The 25,508-nt window shown below is 49.4% G+C and overlaps 2 protein-coding genes and 1 long non-coding RNA gene across 14 annotated transcripts in view; 1 reads left to right on the forward strand and 2 right to left on the reverse strand.

The window, feature by feature from the left end:
• Positions 1-360: 360 nt before the first annotated feature.
• LOC120753556 (uncharacterized) lies at positions 361-7,188 on the reverse strand. Its single transcript, XR_005701146.1, has 3 exons — positions 7,140-7,188; positions 3,878-5,784; positions 361-2,710 (listed from the first exon to the last, which is right to left on the reverse strand). It is a non-coding gene; the product is annotated as an uncharacterized LOC120753556 (long non-coding RNA).
• Positions 3,661-10,397, forward strand: GRSF1 (G-rich RNA sequence binding factor 1). Its single transcript, XM_040065880.1, has 10 exons — positions 3,661-3,813; positions 3,908-4,052; positions 4,728-4,883; positions 5,179-5,319; positions 6,153-6,282; positions 8,008-8,168; positions 8,286-8,413; positions 8,962-9,097; positions 9,317-9,400; positions 10,164-10,397. Exons 1-9 carry the CDS (start codon positions 3,661-3,663, stop codon positions 9,373-9,375), a joined length of 1,209 nt encoding a protein of 402 aa, XP_039921814.1. The 3' UTR covers positions 9,376-9,400; positions 10,164-10,397.
• Positions 10,398-10,509: 112 nt separating this feature from the next.
• Positions 10,510-25,508, reverse strand: part of RUFY3 (RUN and FYVE domain containing 3) — a 48,404-nt gene continuing 33,405 nt past the window's right edge. For 10 of the 12 annotated variants that reach the window (XM_040065865.2, XM_040065867.2, XM_040065866.2 and 7 more), the window contains 17 exons: positions 25,026-25,199; positions 24,198-24,315; positions 22,614-22,715; positions 22,397-22,520; positions 22,133-22,194; positions 21,988-22,053; positions 21,816-21,885; positions 20,746-20,838; positions 20,246-20,326; positions 19,671-19,838; positions 18,833-18,930; positions 16,064-16,183; positions 14,877-14,979; positions 14,118-14,194; positions 13,019-13,046; positions 12,679-12,753; positions 10,510-12,370 (listed from right to left, as the gene is read on the reverse strand). In XM_040065865.2, the coding sequence (XP_039921799.1) occupies positions 12,227-12,370; positions 12,679-12,753; positions 13,019-13,046; positions 14,118-14,194; positions 14,877-14,979; positions 16,064-16,183; positions 18,833-18,930; positions 19,671-19,838; positions 20,246-20,326; positions 20,746-20,838; positions 21,816-21,885; positions 21,988-22,053; positions 22,133-22,194; positions 22,397-22,520; positions 22,614-22,715; positions 24,198-24,315; positions 25,026-25,199 (1,703 nt within the window). In that variant the 3' untranslated portion in view covers positions 10,510-12,226. Of the gene's footprint in view, positions 12,371-12,678; positions 12,754-13,018; positions 13,047-14,117; positions 14,195-14,876; positions 14,980-16,063; positions 16,184-16,368; positions 18,483-18,832; positions 18,931-19,670; positions 19,839-20,245; positions 20,327-20,745; positions 20,839-21,815; positions 21,886-21,987; positions 22,054-22,132; positions 22,195-22,396; positions 22,521-22,613; positions 22,716-24,197; positions 24,316-25,025; positions 25,200-25,508 lie in introns of those variants that run through there. The other 2 variants (XM_040065874.2, XM_040065876.2) reach the window with 1 other exon arrangement.

Consider the following 25,508-nt stretch of genomic DNA (forward strand, 5'->3'; position numbering starts at 1 on the left):
CCAGGGATTCCCCCCTGCCACAAGGGGATTTGGCCATCCCGAAAACCTCACACGGCTGCAGGTAGGCCAGAGGAAAACCTGATGACTTTCAGATTTATCAGGCAGATTCAGCACATCAAAAGAGGCTACAATCCCACACAACACTTAACTTTCCATAAGGCACGTCAGGCGTTTCAGCTCCAACGCCTTAGGTGGCCACACTGACAGTCATCTGCTTCCCTCACGCTTTTAAATGCTGAAACTGCATTTTCCACTCTCTGTCCTTCAGACTGAGTCAAAATGCCAGATCAGTGCATTTCTAAGTAAATTAAAATTACACTACTGTTTTTAGGACACCTTTAAAATCCAGTGTTTTTCTGGGCAGCAATGGCATAATTAAAAAGCATTTCACTATGTTTGCAATTCTCCTTTTGGTTTTATTAGCCAAAGCGTGGAATTGGTCTTGGGGCACTTTGTAACAGATGCTGTCAGGCTAAGCTGGCCACGTAAACCAAACAGAAACACATCACTGATCTTTCTGGCACATTCCTGTTGGGACACGAACAACTTCCATTCCCTGTTCCCACCCATACGCTTCCTTCTACCCACAGAACGTTTTACTTCAGCAGCAAGTTAAAATTAAATGTTGGTTACTGCAGTAGGAAATGCTTGGCCAGGAGAGACGCTTATGCAACGCGGGCTTTGTGTCTCACGTTGACTCTGGGCTGCTGGGATGGCTGAGGGTCACACGAAGGGCTCTCCTCAGCCGCCGCCGACCCGAGGGGCTGGCAGGGAGCTGCAGCCTTACACAAGGGCTGACCCGCTGCGCCGCGCCGGGGGAGGCACGGCCCTGGCCTCGCCTCTGTCATCTCCGTTTATCCAGCGCGCTGCAGAGCCTGAAGAATTCCTCTGGAAGGGCCCTCCGGCTGGCAGAGTGCTTCGGTCAGTCCTGAGCTGAAGTTCTCAGCTTTTCAGCACAGCTCGGTAAACACAGAACATTCCAGCCGAAAGCAGCACCAAAAAAAAAAAAAAAAAAGAGAGAGAGAGAGATATCACAAAACTTAACGTGTATACAGGATCGAGAAGAGAATACCAGGAAGGGAAACAACGTTTTGTTTTGAAAAATAATAATACAGCATATAAATAATTTTGGAAAATTAAGAGAACATCAAATTTTCTTGACAGCAGACTACTTAGAGGGATAAGGAATGTTTCCCAGTATAAGCACTGGTTTTAGTATCACATCCCATGATTTTCTGATCATCATTTTAAGGCTGATCAGCCTAAAGAATAGCTGGTTTCAATTATTCTCAACAACAAACTGTTTAACATTATTTAAGAAAAAGGCGTCCTCCCATGTGGATAAATTCTCCAAGGCAGATAAATTCTTGGTCTGCTGCAGTATGGACGCATCTCCTGAGATGTGCTGTTTTAACAGAGGCAGATTCCCTCTCCTAAGCCATCTTCACTCAACAGCAGTTCTGTCGAGTGAATAAATGCAAATTCTCCTGTCTTAGGATGACCTTTATATTCTACCATAGGTGCAGAGGCTCTGATTTGACACGTAACTAAGGAAGCTCTGAGATGCCATGGAAACTTCAGTGCCAACCGTTGCCCAACGACACGGTGCCCTCTAAAGGTAACTCTCACAAACCCGACAAGCTGCCAGACAAGCAGCAGTGGGTGTTTTTTTCCTCTACTTGGGAAGCAAGCAAATCAAAGGAAAAATGGGTGGAAGATGTGCATCCCTTCCAGAGACTCTTCCCTGCACCCAGTTTGGGTCACAGGAGAAGAACACCCCTAACATTCGCTCAGTCCCTGAGATTTAGGGATCTGCTTGTTAAGTTCAACTGAAAGCACAAAAGCCAATCTAGGTATAGATAAGTGCTCAAGATGAATTCCTACAGTTATCTTGATTTTTTTTTTTTCTCCTATAACATTTGCTTGCTTATTTAAAGAAGGTTTTGAAGAGAAACCTGGCAAGTAGGCTATGAAAGACTGGAATGTGAACCACTTGGGCACCGAGGTCAACATTCCATTGAAAATGTGCATAATATGTGATTTACCTTGAAAACTCAGAAGGGTTGAGAGCGCTGTTGTCAAGAGGCCGTGCTATTCTCAGGGTTACGGTCTGTCATGTGAAAATTTGTTACAAGGAATAGTTTACAAAAGCATCAGCCAGCAACAAGAGGGTGACATAAAGTAGCTTGTTCGCATTTTCAAAATGGTGATAAGAAACATTCAAGGCTGCTGATAAATGAGTGTGTTGGCAGCACAACAAGATGAAAGACTTGTGCTGAAAAACAAGATCGTATTTTGGGTTTGATAGTCCGCAGTGGCTTGAAATTGCAACTGACTTGGCGATCCCCAGGCTACAGGTACAGGGTGCCGGAAAAGAGAGGAGTATCTTGGATGTCATGGCTCTCATGATCTTCCTGATGCTGGGGTCCTGCTTGGCCTGGCCCATCCTCTTCCTGAGCAGCTGCTTGGATACCTACCTGAATACCCTGGATCTGAGCCTCCACAGCCCCTCCCTGGGGTCCTCCACTGTTGGGGTTTGGGATTTCAGCTTGCCTTTTCCTACTCATTTTGCTTCATCCTAAATTTTTTTTTTCTGGGTTCAGCACGACCTACCTTCCCCACGTGTGCACTTTGGAGAAGCCAGTGCCAGGTTTTTCCTCTTATCCCTTCTGGATGCAGCAATGACAGCAGGGCTGTCTTCCCAGACCACCTAGAAAGGGAATAATCTTCACCAACAGGTTCAGTCGGTGCTGCCTCTGACACCTTCAAGCAGGGATGGGAGTGAGGGGGAGAAAAATCGTTTCTCTTGGAAAACCAGTCTCCAGGGAAGGGGTATAAAAGGCTTGTCAGTGATGAAGCCCAGCTGAAAACTTTGTATTGCAAGAAGCCCTCTGTGTCTCGGGCTCATCCCCACAGCGTGGGCAGCAGGGGATGGGGGGGATTCGCCCCCTCTGCCCTGCTCAGGTGAGACCCCCCTGGAATGCTGCATCCGGCCCTGAGGTCCTCAGCACTGGAAGGACATTGACCTGTTGGAGCAAGTCCAGAGGAGGCCACCAAGGTTATCAGAGGGAGGGAGAACCTCTGTTATGAGGAAAAGCTAGATGTTTTCAAAAGCCAGGGAAAAAAAAAAAGCTTCAGGGTGACCCAATTGCGGCCTTCCAGTGCCCGAAGGGAGCCTCAAGAAAGATGGAGACTGCTTACAAGGCCCTGGAGAGACAGGACAAGGGGGAATGGCTTCACACTGGCAGAAGACAGGGTTAGGTGGGATATTGGGAAGAAATTCTTCCCTGTGAGGCCCTGGCACAGGTTGCCCAGGAAAACTGGCTGCCCCATCCCTGGAAGTGTTCATGTCCAGGCTGGAGGGGGCTTGGAGGAACCTGGTCTAGTGGTAGTTCTTCCTGCACGTGGCAGGGGGTGGAACGGGATCATCTTTAAGTTCCGTTCCAACCCAGGCCATTCCAAGCCACAGCGCTGTGGCAGGAAAACGCAGCAGTGACAGCCGCGAATGCCTGTCCCGTCCCGGGCAGGGGCAGCGCGGGCAGAGCAGCGGGCATCCCCCGAGCCCCAGGGCAGCCGGCGGTGCCCGGGAAGCGCTTCCCGTGCAGCGCCTGCCGGGAAGGAGGGAAGGAAGGCCGCGGGGGCGGAGCCGCGATCCCCGGCATGGCCGTGGCTGCCGTCGCCCGCCGCGCTCTGTCCGCGCTGCTGCTGGGCCGGGGCCCGGCGCTGCCGCCCGCCCTGCGCCTGCCCCGGCTCGCCCCGGTCCCGGTCCCGGCCCTGACCCCGCTCCGCGCCGCCCTCCGCCCATACAGCCAGGTACGGCCGCGCGAAAATGGCGGGCACCGACCCCTGCGGGAAACCGCGGCCTCCCGCTTCTCACCCGGGGGCTTTTCTCCTGCGTCCGCGACAGGTCACAGATGCTCCGTCCCACGAAGGTCGCCTCTCGGAGCAGGAGCCCGCCTCACCCAAGGCGGAAAGCAACACTGTCTACCTCGTCAGGGCGCAAGGATTCCCGTTCTCGTGCACCGAGGAAGATGTCCTTACCTTCTTTGATAGTATGGGTTTTCATTTTCCTGCCTAACTGTTCTGCATGCTGGTATTGAGCCCATTATTTCATGATTACTTAACAGAAGGAATATTAGTCATTAGTTCGTGGCTACTTAACAGAGAAAGATAAGGTCCTATTATTGCTGCAAAGTTATTCACAACTGACACACATAAAGGGAATAATCAACATCCAGACTGCTAGATGCTTAGTAGAAGCTCATCCTTATGGTCTCTTAAATTAATTGGACAAGTCTTTCCCTTCTTAATCAGTGTCTCCACAGCAATGGCAATCCAGTTCAAAGTGATGCTCTTACAGGCCGTTATGGCTGCGAAAACTCCTCTCTTTTTAAGAAACCGAGGGTTTTACTAATTAGTTTAAACTGCACGGTTGTTTTATCCTAATTCATGGATTTTATAAATCTTTGTAGGGCTGATCCTCTCTACTCTCATACAGCACAGCATCCTCCCAGGGGCCAGATGCAAGTTTTTAAATTACTTGCTGCTTACTTACGAACTAAAGCAAGTCAGTTTGACCTTAGGCTTCACGTTAGGAATGCAAGTGTTCTACCCTTTGTTCTGCAGTGCTGAGGGGATGAGCCCTGAGCACTGTAGTGAGGACACAGAGATCCCTGTGTCTGATGCAGTCCTGTATGTTCCTGTGTTGTGTGTCCCTTGGTTCCCAGGCTGTAGAATTCGAAACGGTGAGAACGGGGTACACTTCCTCTTAAACAGGGATGGGAGGCGCAGGGGGGATGCCTTGATCGAGCTGGAGTCCAAAGCAGACGTCCAGAGAGCCCTGGAAAAGCACCTGAGGTACATGGGCCCACGCTACGTGAAAGGTGGGTTTGGAACATCAGGAGTTACATTGCAGTGAAGCTCCTTAGGGAATGAGAGCTCCCTGATTAGCGAAGAGGGGCGGGGGTGGCAGTGAGCGGATCAGCCAGCAAAGCACCACTGGGCCAAAATGTCCTAGGCTGGCCAGGGGGAGCAGAGGGGCAGGACCACAGAGCCTGGAGTGGGGGAGGAAACAGGATGGAGCTTTGCAGGGGGCAAAGGCTGCCTTAGGAGAATGCCCGCAGAGCGCTGCCTTCCAGTGCCGTGTGGGGAGATGCTCCATGGCCACATTCCTTGCAGTTTTTGAAGTCCATGACAGCGATGTGGAGGGCTTGCTGCAGAACCTGCGGGATGAGACGCAGGCCATGAACGACGGAGTTGTGCTGCTCCGAGGCCTCCCCTTCACCTCCACTGAGGAGGACATTGCAGATTTCTTCTCAGGTAACTCAGCCCGGGCCATCCTCTTCCTTTACCAGGCATTCCCTTCCTCAAGTTGATGCTGTTGTTCCTCAGGGGACGAGGCAAAGCACATGCAGCCTCAAACCTTAAACACCACAAGGAGTTGCTGTTCTCCAGAAGTCACACAGGCTTTCTGAGCGCCCCGCAGTTTGCTTCCCCCTCTGACCTTGTGCAGGTCTAACCCAGGATCAGTAGTTTGAACACCCTGGGGCCAGGGGAAGCAAAGGAAGGGGACCGGATGTTGTGATCTGCAGTTGGATCGCTACCAGTGCGTAATTTGGCAAACTTGAGAAGGAAAAAGGCTTGAGTGATAGTTAAGTCCAGGTGAATGCAATGTGGGTGTTCCCAGCTGTGACATCAGGATGGCTAGGTCACATATGCCACTTGAATCCTTGACCCATGCTCAGTGCTGGAGCAGTCTGGGTCGTGGCTCCCCAAGATAATATTCTGCAGCACAAAAAGTGAAATTCACTGAATCTGACTTGAGTTATAAAAAATACTGGAAAAAATGACCATAAGAGAAAATTTCAAGAATATTTGTGCTCTGGATCTACTTGTTGTCCAGAACCTGGATTCACTTATTTGGAGTCTCAAATTGATTCCTTTTTTAATGAAATCTTCTGTGAAAACTGCCTTAAAGCAAAAAATTGGAGTTTAAAATACTCCAATTAGGCCAGCATGAGCAGTTGTTTCAGAACTATTGAGCTGCCCAGTTAGCTTATCAAAAAAGAGAAAAATGAAAAAAAAAGGGCTTTCTGAGCCATAGCACAAGTTTCTGCCACAATCCATGCCTTTTTCTCCCCTGCTATCTCTAGGTTTGAAAATAACAGACATAGCTTTCACTTACCGGGGAGACAGAAGAACAGGAGAAGCTTTCGTGCAGTTTGCTACTCCTGAAATGGCGGCCAGGGCCCTGCTACGGCACAGGGAATATATGGGAAATAGGTAGGTACTTCTCTGGTGTTCAGGGGCTGTGAAGCTCCTGTGGGACTTGGAGCTTCCTGCCTGGTGAAACAGCTCATCTCACAGTCACAGTGCAGTTAAGGGGGGCAGAGGCACCTGCAGCGCTCACAGTTTGGGGAGCTTTGGGGCCTCTCAGAAAGTCTCTGGTTTTTCAGGTATTCCTGAAGATGTTTTCATCCCAATGGAAAGGGGTGACAGCCTCCAGAGTGGGGAACACCAGACAGACATAGTCTGCTCGAGGCCTCAGTGCACAAGGCCTCCCAGACATGTGATCCTGCCAGATTTCCGCCAGGTTCCTCCGTGCTTTGGGCAATTTTGGCAGCTGTCCTCCTGCCCTTCAGCCCAGTGCCCAGCACAGCCGGCCCTTCCTCTCAAGGAGTACCTGTTTGAGGCACGGCTGACCTGCCTTGAGTCCATCCCCGGCAGGGACTGCTGGCCAGCACCGCACCATCTCCCACCTCTTTGGTGACCACATCCCCTTTGGGAATTACACCATTTTATTCCAGAGCACTGACCCCACACACTTACCTCACAAGAGCCTCTTTCCTCTCTAGCAGAAGCACAAGGCCACTGTTTCCCAGAGTCCATAATATCATTTAGGTTAGAGAAGGCCTTTTAAGGTCACTGTGTCCAACTGTTGACCTAAACACTGCCCAGCCCAGCCCCAAACCCTGTCTGTGAGCACCACACCTGCACAGCTTTTAAATACCTCCAGAGCTGTGCTCAGAAAAGAAAACCCAAACAGCCAAGGCTGCTTTTCCCTGCTGAGTTTTGAGACTTCAGTAATCTATAAAACTTTCTCTGCATCCCATATAATGAAAGAGTTTTCCAAACCTTACCTCTCCTCCTGCACACCAACCTCCTTCCTTTTGTTTCCTTACTTCCTGTTTCCAGGCTGCATTTGCTTGTGTTTGTCAACCTCCCCACTCATATTAAAAGGAAACAGCTGCTCCATGGGCAGAATTTGATTAATTAATTAATTAATTGCATTAATAGGACTCCTCTCAAGTAGACCTTAATTCCAAATTTACTGATAATTTTTTTTTGTCAGAATGTGAGCTGACCTGACTCATCCATCTGGCTCAGACACCTCCATTTCCATGTGGTTAGCCAAGAAATGGAGGGGTTTTTGAAATTGCTGGCAGCTGGCTCCCATTCATTTTTCCTGGTTTTATCCAGAACTGGCCTCCAGCAGTGCCCAGTGCTGAGGGGACTCGGGGGGCTGAGCTGTCAGCTCTGTCAGCTGTACACAAGGTTACTTCCCTTGCGCTGGCTGCTCCCTTCAGGAAGGGTGGAAGGCTGCCTCCCTTGAATAGCCGTATCTCCTTTTCATCGTGCTGTTCCTTCAGTGCTCTGGAAATTCCCTGATTTAACACTGCTAGTGAAATCGCATCAGTTTGATAGGCACATGGAAAATCCTAGGGCTCCACTGAAGTATTTCCCGTGACCCCGTGCACCTTGCGGGACTACCTGTTTTGGGGCTGGATAGGGTGTTAGATTTGGCGTTTGCAGAAGTGCAGCGAGGGAAAAACAGCCTCAAAGAGAACTGTGCCAGTGAAATGAATTAATTCTTCAGCACCTTGGCGGCCATGGCAGGGCTCTCACCCCCAGTACCTGAGCAGGGCCAAGGCAGGACGTAGCTGGAAGGTGCGTTCTCCAAGCCCGGAGTGCCGGGTGTGCCATGTGCTCTTTCCCTTTGGGCTCCAGGTACATAGAAGTGTACGTGAGCAGAAAGCACCAGATGCAAAGGCACATGTCCTACAGCAAGCAGGTGATGGCCTATTCCAAAGAGAGAAGAGAGTATGAATCCATCTCTGAAGACAGGGGCTGGAGAGACACTGGAGGCTCCTATACCGAAGGAGAAACCAGTGAGTCCTTCCCTGTCGTGAGTGTTCCTCGAGGCCCCTTCGTGTCGCCCCACGGCTTTCACATCCAGGAGGGGGGCACTGCAAGCACAAGTGATTTTTTTCCCCTCCATTCCACAGAAATGTGCAGGCAAGGAACAGAAAGCTCCAGGCACGTGTTAGAGTCTGAGAACGTGTCATCACCACCACAGCACTTTGTCCGCATGAGGGGTTTTCCTTCCCAAGCTAGTGCCCAGGACATAATAAATGTGAGTAACAGGCTACGGATGAAGCGTGGTTTTGTCAGTACCCATGCAAACCCTCAGTTAATTGTTACAGCTGCAGGAATTGCAGGCTTTTAATTAATTAGTGTCTGTTAGTCCTCTGTGCCGTGTGGCTTTGGAGAGCTGTGGCCTCAGGCACAACAGGAATCTGCTCCTCTCCATGAATAGGAAGGAAGTAAGGCTTGCTGGGATATGTTAATATCCATCACTAGGCCTGAGGAGCCAGTGAGAACCTAAAGCAAGGTTTCAGAATAGCTGACTGCTTAGAAATGCTGACAGTGTACATGGAGCTGCACTGATGCGTTCAGAACGTGGGTGCTGTGTGAGGACTTTTGTTCCTGGCAGGAGTTTCTATGCCAGGAGCTCACAGGGTGGGACAGGTGACTGGGGAGTGCCTCAGCCTCACCCAGATGGATCAGGGAGCCTTTTGTTGCCCAGGAGCTCAGTACTTTTCAGAGTAAAAGCTTTGAGTTTCTGGGGAATGGGGTGCATTGTTGTTGCTTTTTTTCACCAAACTCTTTGCTGCTTTTCAGTTTTTTGCTCCCCTGAGGCCCACAAGGATCTTGGTGGAATATAACTCCCATGGAGATGCCACAGGAGAGGCGGATGTGCACTTCAAGAGCCACGAGGATGCAGTCGCAGCCATGGCCAAGGAGGGGTCACAGATGGGTAAGTCAGAAAAAAGAGAGGAGATCCTACAACCCTGGGACTGAGACCTCATGGGGTTGGCACAGCTCATCCAGCTACTGTTGCACCCTGTACAGAGGGATCACTTGAGTGTAGCTTTCCGAGTTGTGATGTGCCTGGGCTTTGCAGAGGAAAAAAAAAAAAATACCATGCGACAGTTGCAAGTGTCTAACCTCAGCCCACCTCTCTTCCGTTCCCCAGAGTGCTGTGCCATTGAGTTGTTCCTGAACAAACATCCAAAGGGCAAGGAGAACTGCTAGTGACAGTGGCACAGGCGCAGGTTTGGTAAGCACATGCCATCTCTGTCCTTCCGGCTCTCTTTGTAGCACCGTGTGCCCCAGGCTCTCAATCCATGGTATTCCAACCAGCCCAAAGGGTAAAACGTAGAGGGGCTGAAGGGACTGAAGGGAACCATCCCCTGGCCTGACACAGGTGTCCAGCCTGGATCCCACAGTCTGCACCTCTGGAGTCCACAGGTGCCAGTCCTGCAGCACAGAGGCAGCATGGAAAGCTCTGATCAGGTTATATTCCCTGGCAAGGAGAGGAAACATGGCTGAACGTTTCCCATAGATGTGGCTTAATAGTAATTGGTCTTTTGGATGGGGTGGGGTTTGGTGTGACTGTGAAAGATGGCAGACATCTTTTTCCATGAATTCCCTTCAGAAAGTGGGAGGTGGTTGTCACTGCTCCCCAAGCCCTGGTCCCTGCAGCAGGGAGAGCAGCCCACCCATCCTGGGTTTGTAATCCAGGCCGGGGTTTGGGATGTGCGGTCTGACCTCTTACCTGCATCCCACGCTTCCTTGGCAGCTCCCTTCTGTTGGTGCCTGTGCTGGGGGAATTAAACACCCCTACCCCGTGTGCCTGTGCTGCAGCCCCACCTGAGCATGTGCCACCTGGAGTCGGTGGTATTTTACTACTGCCAAACTGTGCTATTTCTTTCTAATAGAGAATTAACTGGGAATAAAATGCAGTGGGCAGTGGAGAAGAAAGGGGAAAACAGTAAGCCACAGTGGGGGGAGCAAGTGATTTTTCCTCTTCTTGTTTTTAGGCCAAGCAAACACATTCCGTGGGTATGAGCATGAAGATCAGGTCCAAGAGTCACCACTCAGCAAGGAGGACAAGCTAACATTAGTTCAGCCATGTGTAAGAGTTTGGAACAAATCTGATGGGCTGTGGGGAGTTGCACCAGCAGCAGTGGGAACGGCCAAGGCTGCAGGGTGGAGCAGTCCTGGGCTCCAGGTGCATCAGGCTGCATTAATAAAACACCAGGATTGCCACTGAACACCAGAGTGATTTCAGTCCTCACACAGGTGCATGCTGTTGCTCTGAATCCTTTCTTACCTCCAGTCCAAGAGGAATGGGAGAGAAAGACAACTCAGGAGGCAGGATATGGATGACCAAGTTTTTTTATTGTGTGGAACAAAATTAACATCAGAAAACTTGCCCCCCCCGCCCTTCCCAAGGTCCAGGTGTGAGTTGACCTGGGCATCACACAGCGCACCTGAGCACAGAGGGAGCTGGCAGCCAGCACAGTCCCACTCCCACCATCCAAAAGGCCAGTCCCATGGCAGCCACCAGTGCTGTGCTCTGGAGGGGCTGAGCCACCTCCCTGCTGCATGGAGTTTAATCCTCCATTTCCAGTTTAATGCTCCCTCTGCATTGCCTGTGTCTTGTTTTCTCCTCGGGGAATGTGTCACACTGGGGTTGGGTGCAGTAGTTCACACTGTTGGATGTGGACAGTATGTACTCAAAGCTACTGACACTAAATTCAGTTTTCTCCAGCCACCTCCAGTGTCTTACCCCTTCAGAGAACTTGGAATTCACCTGAATTCCAGGCTTTTGGTATTTCAACACTGTTTACAACTCCTGCCATACGTTAGGGGATAACCAGCAAGGAAATGGGTCAGGAAGGTGCCCTGGGGGGCAAAAGAGCAGAGAAGAGTCAAAGTCGGGTGACTGAACATGCCAAGTCCTAAAAGGATCTAGGAGAGATGATTCCTGGTACAATGCAGTACCGACCATGTCAGTACCTCAGCTCCAAGAGGCTTTTTCCTGTGGTTCCAGCCAGTTTAATGACTAGAAAATCCCCTCCAAAGAATTAACCACTACCCCCTAACAACATCTGTACAAACCCCAGTGCATTTGTCATGCCAGTGCATCCCTTCTCTATGAACTACAGGACATTCTGTGGTCTCAGAGACTTCAGGAGGTGCCACTAGGAAAAGGAATAAACACTGCTGTGACACAAGAAAGCCACCAATGCTTTTTGGACTAACAAAGTTCCTTGAGGGAACAGTAACAAACAACAATGCGGCCATGAAACCTCTCTGAACTGTATGTGCAGTTAAGATTTCTAACAGGCAAAAAGTGTTCCTGTTTAGTTTTGATTCAACCAAGTGAAATGCTAGGTTTTTTGTAACGTTTCCATGTGCGTGAGGTGGAGAGGTGGATCCAAGTGGCCCTAAACCTCTGTCTGATGGGGATTGGGCCCAGCCCCTAAAGCACAGAGGGGGAACAGATCATTCACAGCTTGGTTTGGAGTGTCCCTGTGCAGACTAAGCCCCTGATCCGAGCCCTGAGCCAAGGAAACACAGGGAGGATGTGTTCACTGGTGGCCCACCTGCCCTGCTCACACCATCGCCCAGGGTTCCCAGGATGAGCCAGCCTGTCTGGGACAAACGGAAAAGGGGAAATGGGATTTCAAGTGCAGCCAGACATGAGGAATACCAACGCTCCTGTTGGGTTTTGGAGAGCCCTTGCTCAGCAGCAGCAGCAGCACACACCTACTCCACACACATGAGGGTGAGAACACTCCCAACTCCCACGTGCAGATAAGAGCTCTGGTTTGGCAGGGGCTCCCAGAGTCCCGAGACTGCTGAGGCACACCTTGGGGCTGCCCCATGTGACATTCCTAATGCAATTCTCCACAGCACAGGCTGATTTTGGGAAGGGCTCAGGCTGTTGTTTTAGTAACAGGAGATTCTAAACACCAAGAAGCTGCTTCCCATCCGACTTCCAAAGCACATGGGCAAGAGTCTTAACATTCCCCCTGAACAACTCCAGGAACACCATCAGCTACAACCCGTTTGTCACCTCTGTGCCACCTGTTCCCTACAAAGGGCTGCTGGAATACTGCTGGATGAGCCGCTGGTGGCAGGGATTGCAGACGCGCTCGGGGTTGATGCTGGACGGGAGGGGCAGCTCGTGCACCGAGCAGGCTTCACAGAAGATGCCCCCACAGTTCTTGCAGATGTTCTGGAATGCAGGAAAAGGACAGAGAAGTCAAGGAGAGGTTCAGGTTCTTGGCAGATCAACTCGGGGAAAGACAAACACAGCTAAAGAAGGGAAGAAGCTGCTAAGGGGGAGGAAAACCAAACCACAGAACAGGGCAGAGCAGGGAACCATCACCCCATCAGCATTTTACTAAGTCTACTAAGGGCAGAGGGGCCTGCAGGGGCTCATTTCTTGGTACAAGCCACAGCAGGAATTTGTGATTCTGCCAAAAAAGCAGAGGGAACTCAGTCACCAGGTGTGGGAGATGCCAGTTCAAGTCCAGGACTTACCTTTCTTTGGCTCCGGCTGTCCTCTTCCTGGCAGAGCTGGCAGATCTCGGCGTGTCCAGGCCCCGACAGCTGCTCCTAAAGCCCAAGCCAAAACCAGGACATGCTGCTTTACACGGCTTCTGTGGCAGCGCTCGGCAGAAACCAGGGGAACTAAACAGGGTTTTCACTGGGAACAAGCTGACAGCAGCAGAAATTCCCAGTGGACAAGAGAGCACAAGGCATCCCAGTGGCACTCTGGGGGTCTGGCTGTGCTTTGCCAGGTGCAGAGGAGAAGGAGCAGAATTTGATCCAGCTGATTTACAGGAAAAGAGCAAAACCACCAAGAAGGAGAATCACCCACCTGCTCTTCCTGCCTGCCGCTGGCTGACCTACAAAGGAAAACAGCGTCACTTGGAGTAGGCCTTCCATCACCAGAACCTTTAAATAAAGTATCTGTGCTATCAAGGAATTCCCTCATCCTGTTTTTAAAACCCTCCCCATTATTTTTGAGTAGCACTCCTGTTTCAATGAGAAGAGCAGAAGAAAAAATTGCAAAATGCCTTCAGGAGTGCAGAAGAGAGGGAGCATGAACACAGGAAAGACAGTTGAGATGCTAGAACAAAAGAGTTTTAAACTGGCTTTAAACATAGGCCTGCAGGTATGATCCCCACCCCTGCTGTGAAACGCAGCAATAAATCACCACAAGGCCTGTAAACCATCACCCTGACTTGCTTAAACACTCCAGGGGAAATGGGGGGAAAAAAAAAATCTCAGACCTGGAAGGTTTTTTAATAGCTGGCAAAACAGATTTGAACCACTTTATGCTATTTTTAAGATGATATTTTCCTGATTAACTCATTGATTAACTCAGTGGAAAGTGCTTCTCCATTGGCACTTGGGACATTGCAGCAGAGCGCTGACAGGCAGGGCACTTCCATCCCCAAGCCAAAGCCTCAGCACTGAGCTGTGCCCAGGGGCTTTGAAAACACCTTCTAACTCCTAAAACCAAATAGTAAAATCTGCAACAAGAATCCTCCTCTGTAATAATTCAGCTTAGAAAGAAGTGACCTGAACCACAATTTTACACAGCCAGCTTAAAATCTCACTTGAAGTTCTCTTTAGGAGGTCCAAACACCCTTCTTTCCCTCACCAAAGATACTTTGGACATGAGTTCCAAAGGTCTTGCATTTGGCTTGATAGAAAAAAATTTCAAGGGTAAATGGGAGAGACACAGAGCTTTTCACACCTGAAAGCACTGATGGCAAACAACAGAACCTCCTCCTTCCCTCTGAGAGCTATGGAAAAGCAGCAGAGAACTCAACAAAGGGCATGAGGTTGGAAATCCTTCCTTAAAAGGGAAGTTGGGACTATTCCAAACTTCCTGTTGGCACAGAAATTGAAGAAGGGAAAGCAGAACTTGAGAAAGGAGAGGCAGAGGTGGTATTTGTTTCCCTCCTTACCTGTGTGGCAGGACACTGTTCTCTCCCAGCGGCTGCTTCAGTTTAGGATTTTCTTCCTGGATTTTGAGCTTCCCATCCTGCCAAAAGGAGACACTCACCTATCAGCGGCACTAGAGGAAAACTCCGGTTTCCCTCCTGCCACACTGCAAGGAGAGAACTGTCACTGCTATTCTGGGATACTGCTCTGCCCCTCCTTAGCACAGAAGGGTAACTGGGTCCCAGTTTCCCATGGGAGCAGGTCTCAATGCTTTCCCTCCGCTGCGAACAGAGGGGACTGTGCCTCCCAGAGGCGAGCTGGGGTCCCATGACCTCCTGTTACCAGAAACACCACAGTCACCAGTTCTTATTTGCAGAGCAGAGGTTGAGAACGAGGATGGGCTGAAGAGGTTTTCTAAAAGCTGATCAGAGACAAACTTTCTCAGCTAGCAGAGAATCCTCCCCTTCTCCCTGAGATGTGGGTCACAGCTTTGCCATGAGGCCTAAAGCACTTCACTGAAATTGTGTAATACTGGTCAAAAGAGACAGAACTGCACCATTCGAGCAGATCAGGGAGAAACAAAGAACTGCAGAAGCCATCTCTGTTACTGCACAGTTCTCATTACAACTCAAACTGCCTCTTCAGAGTATATAAAAATCTTCCCAGAGCTGCTCTGGTTGTGGCACGTGAACGACCATTTACTGCCTGAGAAAGCTCAGTAAAAGCAAACAAGCCAAGGAAAACTGTACCTCAAACCCGAGCCAAAACCCAAGTCACATTACCTGTCTGAGCCAATTCTTTGGGCCTTTTTTGCTTTCTTGGCTGCGCTGGTGACTGTGAGACCATCTGTCTCTTTCCCGCCTTAGCTCCAGTTCTAGGTGGCTCCTAGAATACGGGGTGGAATTGTGAATAAAGGATGGTTTTGGGATGCTTGGCACTGACAACTGACAAACTGTTTGACCCTTTCTTCACACCCCTAACTCAAGAGCTAAAACTGCCTCTTGGAATCCAAAGTTGTCTCGCAGTGTGTTTAGCCATAATGTGTCAGGATGAAAAATCTACAAGGCCTGCATCTAATTCTGGCACAATTTAGCCTCCAACTGATGCAAAACCAGACCCATTTGCCTGTGTCCTCCTAAGCTCACCCATGCACACCCAGGACCTCGCACCAATTGTTGACCAAAGCCATTTTCTGGTTGTCAGAGCAGCATTTGGAAAAAGGAAACAAAAAGCTGGGCCAGGAGGGGAAGAAGGGACAAAAACCTCCATGCATCCAGCAATGTTCTCACAGAATTCATCCCAGTGACCTTGCAACAAGTCACAGATGCGTCAAGGCTGCAGGAGATGATCTTCTATTTTAAGGAAAGATATTTGTGTCCCTGACACTGCAGGGAAAAACGTGATGGCTTTTGACAAGGTCTCTCTTTGGCTTCCATCAAAACTAAAAGCAGTTTCAAATGGGGGAAAAAATCCACATCACAGTACTGCGTGTCAGCTGAGACAACCAAAATCACTGCCCTTGCTCTAGCCCCTTCAGGGTTTGGTCCAGGCAGAGATTTGGCTGCTCAATCCCTGCCCAGGAGCAGCAAATTGTTAACGGTAGCTTTGGACTCCCAATTACCACAGACTCACAGCAGGTTTGAGTTGGAAAGGACCTTACAGACTGCTTTGTTCCACCCTGTGCTGGGACACTTTCCACTGGATCAGATTCCTCCAAGCCCTGTCCAACCTGGCCTCAGACACTTCCAGGGATTGGGTATCCACAACTATTCTGGGCAGCCTGTTCCAGTGTCCAAGTGACCCCGTCACCAAGGATTTCCTTCCCTGGAGTTACACCTTGTGGTATCTAACACACGACTTGCCTTGCTCCCTTCTCCATCCCCTGCTTCCCTCTGCCATCACCCTGCCTGCTCTCCCCTAGACACAGCAACAACAGCCCAGAAAAGAGGTTGGAAAAGTGTCTCTTCACCGCTGCCTGGAGAGCTCTTCCACTTCCAGCTGGAGGCTGTTGATTTTGTCCCCAAACTCCTGCTTGAAGAGCCGGTTGTCCTGCTGGGCCAGCTGCCGGTCCTTCTCTGCCTGTCGCAATCTGGATTTGAGCCACATGAACTTGTGATAAAAAACAAAAGCCATGGTGGGGAGGAAGACCGAGTTTAACCAACAAATAAAAAAACCCAGTGAAAAGGTAAAGCCAAAAAAAGAGAATGGTAAAAACAATGGAAAGGAGGAAAATAATTCAAAGCAAAGCAAAATGTAGGTGAACCAGGCAGAAGCTCTCGTTTTCAATAGTTTTTATTCTATCACTACAGTTTACAGCCATTAGATGAGAAACAGAAAACATCACTTTTGTCCAGATTAGAAGCAAACCTCAAGTACACAGAATTTTAGGTCCAATTGGAGTTTAATGTACGTTACATTTCAGCTTTGCACAGGTAACTGGAACTTGCAACATAAGTTGTAGCTACTCTACTGAGAATTAGTGCATGTTCCTGGTCTCTCCCATGGATGGACACTTCGGCTCAAGCCCCAGGCATCAGTACACCACCACATTCCCACTTGGGGCCTGACATCAGAAGCAGCCAGATCCTTAAATCTGTCTAATTTCAGCACAAATCTCACCATCCAACCCCCTGTTCCTACAGCACAACTGTGCTAAGAGGCAGGGGGATTCCTGTCCTAACCAGCTCTTCACACACCTTGATCAAAGTTTCCACCTTTCCCTTAGGATTATTTTTTTCTCCAGGGAGTTAGAATGAGTCTCTAGTAGCAGGTTACTGAGGGGTGAGTTTATAGGTTCAAGCATGCAGCTCGGGCATGGCAGGGAGGCTTCCCAGCAGGGCTGTGCTGGGAGCCTGGGGAACAAGGCCCACAGTGGCCCAGGCTCACATCCACAGGGACCAGGCTGAGCCCCGTGGATTTGTAAACACACCGAGGTGTTCCCTCCTGTGCCGGTCACATTTGCCACCCGCTGCCCCAAGGAGCACCATTCCATAGGTCAAAGGGAGAACTGACATCAAAGAATTACTACAGACATCTCATCAGAGCAAAAACCCCTTATTTGACACAGAAACTCCCCAAATCCAACCTTCCAAGAGAAAAAAAAAAATTTTTTTTGAGGAGCACTTATAAACCTAAAGCCTGTGAGAGGCCAGCACAGGGACCTCAGTGATCAGAGAATGTTAGTTTATAATAGTTAAAGCTACAGTCACTTCAGATTTTGCACCAGGGTGTTAAACTGGCAATTATTTTTCCTATTGAGAGGCATTTCCAAGCTCTAGCTCTTGTTCCATTAGCAAATTCCATCTGCTTTGAGCAAGGCAAACTCAGAAGAAAATGCAAGAAGTATAAAAGGCAAGTCTTCAGCCACCAACTACTCGGACAAGAAAAGGGCAAGGACCAAACTTCCATCTCCACTCCCCACTGCTGCACACTGGGCTCCTTCTCCTTTGTTTAACGTGTTTTTGTTTCCTTTAAACAAAGATCAGATTATTTGCTATAAAACCGGTAACTTCCCTTTCTGGGAAGGGGAGAGACCTCCCAAAACACCTCTCCTCCACTTCCTTGGGTCAGGAAGGACCACAGGCTATGTCTGGAGGGATTGCTGGCAGAGGTAGAAGCAATGCAAAGAGAAGGAGGTTTCCACTGAACTTACCACTCTATCGTGTTACTCTAAGACACCTACAGCTACTAATTCCGGACACATGAACTTGAAAGTAATAAGGATAAGTCGCCACCCTCCCCCCAAGTCCCTAAGGCAGAATCCAGGCAGGCTGGTTACGAGAGGGCCGGTCTTCCCGGTGACGGGCCAGCGTCGCGCCCGCTCAGCTCGGACTCGGGGCTGAACCCACAGAACAGAAGAGAAAGGGGAACGGCTTGGGGTATGCACACAACTACTGTCAACAACTTCCAGGGATGCATTTCTCGTCTACTTCACACAAGGGCAACACAGAAAAGGAGTTGACTGTCCCGAGCTGGCCGCGGTCCCGGCTGAGCCGTGCACACGCCGAGGGCTGTGCTGCTGCACGCGGTGACGGCAGCGGCTGGGCACAGCCACCTCGCCCGCTCCTGACGTTTTCCCGGGTGCTTAGTGGCCAGCTCATTGGTACTTGAACACGGTTTAAATGGTAGGGCTGGGGATTTTTATACCCGACTAAATCTTGGCAGAAAAACTCACTGGTTTTAAAAACTCGGCAAATTCCAAATCAACTTTAGGTGACAATTAACATTTTAACGGTTGCTTTTAGCAATTCTCAAGTTCTCCCCTCATTAATGAGTTCTGATGTCAGAGCTGTGAGGTGGCCAGACATAAAAATGTCTAATGATGCTTCTGGATCAGTTTGTTTGCTGCACTATTTAAGGTTTTTGCCTGTTTCACCAAATCCTTTTCACTGTATAAGTAAGTCAGAATGAGGATGATGAGAAAACAGAAAAAATAAGAACAGCAAGAGAAAAAGAACACATGAATTAGCTGAGTAGGTATCATGAAACTTTTTCAAACACACACCTGTCACAAAGAAAACCACCCTGTTTACTAAGAACCGTTCCCAACAGAAGCCCTAAAATGACAGCATCCAACGGAGTGCAACGCTCTACTCATCAACCAAGTCCAGAGGTGCTGCTCCCACTGCTCCCCTCAGTTTAGCAGAGCACTGGGACTCTCCCCTGGGCCATTCTGGATCCACGGTATGCTACACTAAAGGACACACCAGTGGATCATGGTTCAAGTTTCCTGTCTTACCTTTGTTCCAGCTGTTTGATGGTGGCAGCCATCTGATTTGTTTTTTCTTCCAAGCGGCTGTTTAATTCACTCTTCTGTTTCACTCCCATGTCTGAACTCTGTGAAAAAGAGCAGTGGGGGGTTGTGTAAGGAGCAGTAAATCCCAAATAAACCCCCACAGATCATTTGACTCATGAAACAACAGGGCAGAAGGCAAAGAGGCAGGAAAAAATACTGGAAAAGCAAATGCCAGGTCATTATTGCAAGGACAAATGTCCTGCTGTAGAGGTGCAGGCTCCATCTGGACCCCGCAACAGGGCACTGCCACCATCCACGAACCTTCCTAGATATGAAAAATGCATGATGCAGTGCCTGCTAATATTCAATATTTTAATATTTAATAATTTTAATGTTTAAAACAAAGCTGCTTTGAACAAAGCCATTGGCTCAAGGAGAGCAAAAGCAACTCCCTCTTGTCGTCAAGTTGATTTTAGGATCTATCCTCAGCACTGTGTTGCTGTTTGGAGAGTCTGCTTGTCACCACACAAGTTACTCCAGGGGCCCTCCAGACCAGACTGTGCTGGAACACAAGCTCCCACAGCTCTTTCCCCACCACAAAACCACACAAGATGCTTTCTCCTGCCTCACACACAGATTTCTGGACCATGATGGATTTCTGTTCAGAAGAAATTGCATTTGCCTTTACCCTCCACCACATTCCAGTGTTCTCACAGCAGGACAGAGTGCACTGCACAGCCTGTGACCCTTCCACACCCAGCATCTTTCCAACAGGCAAGAGGAATAAATGCACAGCAGCTCTCTTTCATCTGGAATTCCCTGCATTTCCTTAGCTCCCTACCTGCAGCTTGAAAGACAGTTCATGCTTTAGAGCCCTGAGATCATCCAGCTGCTGTCTGAGTGCCACCAGCGCATCCTGTTTTTCACAGACATCCTTCTCCAGCATCTTCATGGCCAGCTCCATCTCCTGCCGCATCCCGATCTGCGCCTCCAGCTCCTTCTCCACGTCCTGGAACACAAGGAGCCCTCAGCATTTCCAGGAGCTCCCCTCATGACCCAGGGGGTAACCACCCTTCCCTTCTGCCCACACAGTCCCTACCCACGAGCGTGCTGCACTGCTGCAACTTCAGAGTCACACCTCTGACACATGCCTTAAGGAGAGTAACGCCCCAGTTTTCAGTCCAGTATCAGAGCCACGTGTGCAGCACGGCTAGCAAAGAGTCAGGGAATTCTGCATGGGCGTCTCTTTGGGATGGAGGGGTCTAAGGCAAGATTTTATATCCTAAAGCAGATTTTATTTCCTTAATACCTTCAGGTCAGGCATTTTCCTCCCCACGCACGTATGGAACAAGAGCTCAGCATGGCAGTGACCCTGTGCAGCCCTGTGAGGTGAGCCCCGAGCCCCCCAGTCCTCACCAGGCGCAGCTGAGTCTCCTCCTTCAGCTGCTTCCGTGCCTCAGTCAGTGCCTGCCCGTCAGCAGTTCTGTCTTTGGTGGCCTGAGGTAACAGACACAGTTCACTCAGTATTGTGTACTGCCAGCCCTCACTTGGCCTCATTATTTGGCTTTTCCCCAACACTTGGAATTCTGCAACAATTCAGGACAAACCAGCACAACTCCTGTTTCCTGATTCTCCTGCCCCCCCTCACAGTAAGTCTCCCTCCCTCCTGTCCCCGACACCTCGCTCAGGGAGCCGTAAGCTGTGGGAGCTCCCGGCTCCATCCCTATGGCCAGGCAGGATTCCCTGTGGCCAGGGCCCATCTGTTCCCTCTGCACAGGGCCCACCTGCCGCTCCTCTAATCCTCTGTGGCATTTGTGTGAGACACACAAGGAAATAAACTCTGCTCCGAACAAGGCATTCAGGCTGGGCCTGCCCCAGGGCTCGGCAATCCACACACGCACACAAAACACACCAACCTTACGACTGGACTCCAGGATGTAGGAACTTTCCTCCTTAACCCGCTCCATCTCTTCCTGCAGTGTAATGATCCTGTTGTTGGCAACTGCAAGCTGGGAACAAAACACAACAGTAACGCACCAAAACCACGCTTCACTGTTTTTTTCTCTCTTGACCCCACCAGATGAGGAAGATTTGGCTGGAAATGGCAGACGAGCAGCACATGGCACCCTTAGGGATGGGACACCTGGCTCAGAGGAATTTCCAGGGATGACAGCATCGCAGACCAACAGATTAATATAAGTGTATGGTCAAAGGCAAAAGGAACTTCAGAAACTCCTTCTGGCTTTGTAACTCACAACTCACATAAGGCTCACACACAGGAGCGGCTCAGAGACATTCCAAGGAGTCAGCCACGCTATCCTGGGACAAACCCAAAGAGAACTCCCGGATGCAAGTGCAAGTGCTCGGCAGAGCTCAGGCCCGACACACACACGGCTGTGACGTGTGACACAGCTCATCACCCAGGCCCCGCCTGGCACAGCGCGTGCGCTGTCACCGCAGCCTCACTCTGCACACGCTGCAGGCTTCCCTGGGCAATTTCATTACCAAACCCCAAAAATACTGCAGTCACCGTTGCAATTCATCTCCTGGTACCATTGTGCAGGTAACATGCCAAAAGCCACTCATTCTGTCAGGTAAGACCTCCTGCCACCCATCTGCCAGGGAACTGACCTCAGCACATTTTGTGAGGTTTACACCATCAGTACTGAGCTGCAGACCCATGTTAAAACACAGACTGCGCCTTTGCCTCACGTACCTGCTGTTTTCTCATGCTCAGGCTGGACATCTCACTTAAAATGACATTTTTTCCTTTACTTTTTGCAAATTTACATAAACATACAGTTGATTTTACAGCTTGTGCTCTGTAGTGACAGTCAGTGAAATTCCTTGGCAGGTAAGATATTCCAGTTCCATCATTAAACACCCCTCATTCTGTACACCAGACATCTGAAAGGAACCTCTCCCTCCCTGGTTAATCCCTAACTCCCAAAGGACAAAGCATCCAGTGGTTTTCCACGACACTTACCTCTTCGGTCAGCTTTGTGTTGGATTTCTCCAAGGCATCCACCTTGGCCTGCAGGTTGTTTACTGTAGCACTGTTGAAGAGAAAACACCCTACAGTAATCCCTTCACTTTTTAAAATCCTGCTTTGTCTTTTGTTCTACAAGATAATAAAGAGCCAAGAGAACATGTTTTACCTTAGATGTCTATTGAGTTCTTCTACATAGTTCTTCTGGTCCAAAATAGCAGTTATCTGACCATCTCTGGAAAAAAGAAACAGGTCAGCCTGCAACACCTGAATTCTCAAGAGGAGAGCAGCAAGACAACTGTGTGTGCACCTACCCCTCGCTGCCTTTCGTGCTGTTCCCGTCTTTCAAATACATGGAGAAATCGATAACTCCGACCTGGAGAAGAAAAAATCGCATTTTGCATTAAACACTTGGTTTCTGAGACCAATCCACTGTTGCCAGGTGTGGAAGGTTAGAGCTAGAACATCAGCACCTGCTGTACTTCAGCAAGGGTTCATTACATCAGTAAGCTATGCAAAATTAATTAATTTTCCAGTTAAAATGAGCAGAACAAACCCATTAACTGAATACCCAGTACCTGGGAGTCCAAGTCCTCTCCCTTCATGCAGAAGTTGGCATCGATGACATTCAGACCTACGAGGAGGCCAGCAATGATGGCACCTTCCTCTTCCATCATCAGTGCATTGGGCTCGTAAAATTCACTGGGATGCAGGGCAAGAGATACGGAGGAGTGAGATGGGAAAGATGAGCAAGATCTTACAAGACAGCAGAAGTAGAATGGGTCCAGCACTCACCTGAGAAGATCCTTTCTGTTAATCAAGGCTTTCATGTACTCTGAAAGTTTCTTCTGCATCAGAGCCAAGCGAAGCCAAGCTCTTCCTCTGCCCACAGGTGTCCTGCAAAGGCCAGAAACAAACATTTCCAGACACCCTGCAAGGCACAGTCACCAACAGCTCTAATAACCCCACCCTACCTCAAGTTTCTGCGCTTCCAAGACAGAGCTGGCACTGGTGCAGAGATATACAAAGTATGTAAGCACAAACCAGTCCACACCAATTAAGCCATCACTGGCTCTTCACTCATGATGTTTTTGTTGCCATACTAAAAAGACTTCTCTGCCTTTATCCCTGCTGGATGCTGCCAGACAGATCAGCTGCTCCAGCTCATCACCTTCTGAGTCACAACCAGTTCTGCTTAAGTCACAGGAACATGCACAAACCAGCACAGCTGCCCAATGCCACTCCTTGGGGTGGGTCAGGCTGGATGAGAATCCGGCCAGACAGCTCAGGAACACCAACTCAGTTCTGTTCTCCTCAGGTGCTTTGCTCCTGAACGGCCTCACAGGATGCCATGGGCTCTAGTGCCAGTCCTTTCCCTCTCTTCTGCCGGCCATTGAGAGCACATCGCTCTAACACGCTGACCTGGATGTCTGACCTCACCCAGCACGAGCAGCAGCAGCCCGAGGAAGCCACGGCCAGTGCTGCCCACTCCTGACTCACTAGCAGGACCTGGTACTTCCAAAGGGTCACTGTGAGCACAAAGTTTAGAAACTCACTCTAAAACTGTTCTTTACTTTCATGCATTGCCTCTTACAATGCTCTACAACAGGAAGAGGTTCCAGGAGCCCTGGAACAGCACCGGTCCTGTCAGCTGCTGCAGGAGTCCTGCACAGATCTCCAGGAAAAGCACTTGTCCATATGTATGTGACTAAATACTAAGCCAAAAGCAATTTATTGAATTTATCTACCTATTCTTTCAGCAAAGATGACTCCATCCTTAGTCCTGATGCTCACACAAAAGCTTCCTTACCCATTTTTTCTATTCCGAGCTAAAAGCTCCTTACAGTTTCTTTTACCATGAAATAGGCAAGCCTGAATGTGATGTCTGAAATTCCTACAAAACTTTTACAAGTAATGCATTCTTCCTGTGGCTTTTTGCCTCCCCTCTGTAACACAAACTACTATCTTCTCCAGCCTGGTGCCGAAGCTTTCCTCTCACATAAACTTTACCTGAAGTTATTTAAAAGAAGAATTACCTACATCAGCCTCAGAACTATTAAACTGTTATAACCTTCCTGTTAATTTCCTTCCTCTTGAGTCTGACTTCATGAATGCTCAAAGAAGGCTGTTCCCATGCCCAAGGCACAAGCAGTAAATGCACTGCTGCCCCTAAGTTGCCCCATTCTAACAGAGCAAGAATATATCCTGTGCTCTCCTGCTGCAGATCCCTGATGAAGAGTAAGAGAGCAACAATCCATTTTTATCTGCAGAAGGTGACAGAGATATTCCTGAAGGTTCTGCTCGCCCTTCCTTCTCTTCAGGATCCTTCTCACAATAAAACCTGTATTTTGTGCTCATACAATAAAACAATGTGCTTACTTCAGCCCTGGGAGATCCTTAACACTTGCTGTAATCTCTGCAGCCTCAGGAACAAGTTTTTCTACTAATTCCAGAGGTCCCCAAAATGACTTGTTTTGTCCGAGAAAAGTCTTTTTGGCTAAAAAACAGAAAGAAATAAAAAATTAGCCCATTAGACCCGTGCTGATATAACACATTTTCAAACAAGTGAGCGAAAGAGCCAAATCCTGCCAGAATGGTTCCTCTGGGGCTGCTGCTGGGCAGGCACTTGGTATCCTGGAATCTCAGGATGGTTTGAGTGGGAAGGGCCCTAAAGACCAGCCATTTCCATGCCCCTCTGCTTCCCATCTCCAGCTACTACCACACAAGGGCAGCACCTAAAGGACAGTTTGTGCTTGGCCATTTGAGCTGTGACTTAGGATTTCACAGTCAAACACATGCTCTGCTTTAAAAGCAGCTTCAAGCCACGAGCTGCACACAACCCAAACCCTCTGTTTAGACAGAGCTACCAAGAAAGGAGCTCCAGGGCTTCAGTTTCTCTTCCAGCATGGGGATGCACTCCTAAAGCACAGCTAAGGGCAGAAAAAGGAATCACGAGCTTCCAAAAGCCAATTTAATCCCTGATCACCGAGTTATACCTGGGACAACTGAACTGCTGTTTTAAACACGGCAAGCACCTGCAACGCCTCAGCTTTCCCCTCCAGCAGGTTTATGTCCCTTCCTTTGGCCTGCCCAGTCCATTGCGACCACAGCAGTGACCGTGCTCAGCCTCTCTCGGGTCTCGTGCAGGCTGCAGAGCTCTGTTTTCACTCCACACTGCCGTTCCCCACTGTGCCCAGCCCGGGTTACCTTTGAGGCCGTGCTTGAGGCAGTGCTCCATCACCACAAAGAACTGCTGCAGGGGGGCATAGTCCGAGTCCAGCGTGCGGCCCAGGTTCAGCGCGGACTCGATCAGCCCCTTGATGCTCAGCTTGGCCATGTTCATCAGGTTCATGCGTTCGTTAGCCATGAGGTAATTCGGGTCTGCAACAAAGGGAGCAAAATGCTACTGAGCAACAAAAGCGGGTTTTGTTATAGGAAACACTCCACATTGCTCTTTTTTTTCCTCAGCTCTGAAGGCATTTTGGGGGCAGCGAGTTTCACAGGAGGCACTCTGCAGGCCTTTTGTGGAGAACGATCAACATCAACTAGCAGTTCAGGGCCAAAGCCACAATGGCATGGGAAGAGACAATATATCATAGGGAGGGTGCCTTAATACTTGAAACTACAGGAGCTCCCTCTTTTCAAGAAAGACATTGGTGCTCATCCGGTGCTTTGCACCTTGACAACGTG

The sequence above is a fragment of the Hirundo rustica genome, chromosome 5 (genome assembly GCF_015227805.2).
Source record: "Hirundo rustica isolate bHirRus1 chromosome 5, bHirRus1.pri.v3, whole genome shotgun sequence".
In the NCBI taxonomy this organism is placed as follows: Eukaryota; Metazoa; Chordata; class Aves; order Passeriformes; family Hirundinidae; genus Hirundo; species Hirundo rustica.

Bases quoted from the DNA above. Each gene is read 5' to 3' on its own strand.
- GRSF1 (XM_040065880.1), top strand. From the start codon at position 3,661: ATGGCCGTGGCTGCCGTCGCCCGCCGCGCTCTGTCCGCGCTGCTGCTG. The intron at 4,053-4,727 runs GTATGGGTTTTC...CTTGGTTCCCAG, and splicing joins TGTCCTTACCTTCTTTGATA to GCTGTAGAATTCGAAACGGT. The intron at 9,098-9,316 runs GTAAGTCAGAAA...TCCGTTCCCCAG, and splicing joins CAAGGAGGGGTCACAGATGG to AGTGCTGTGCCATTGAGTTG.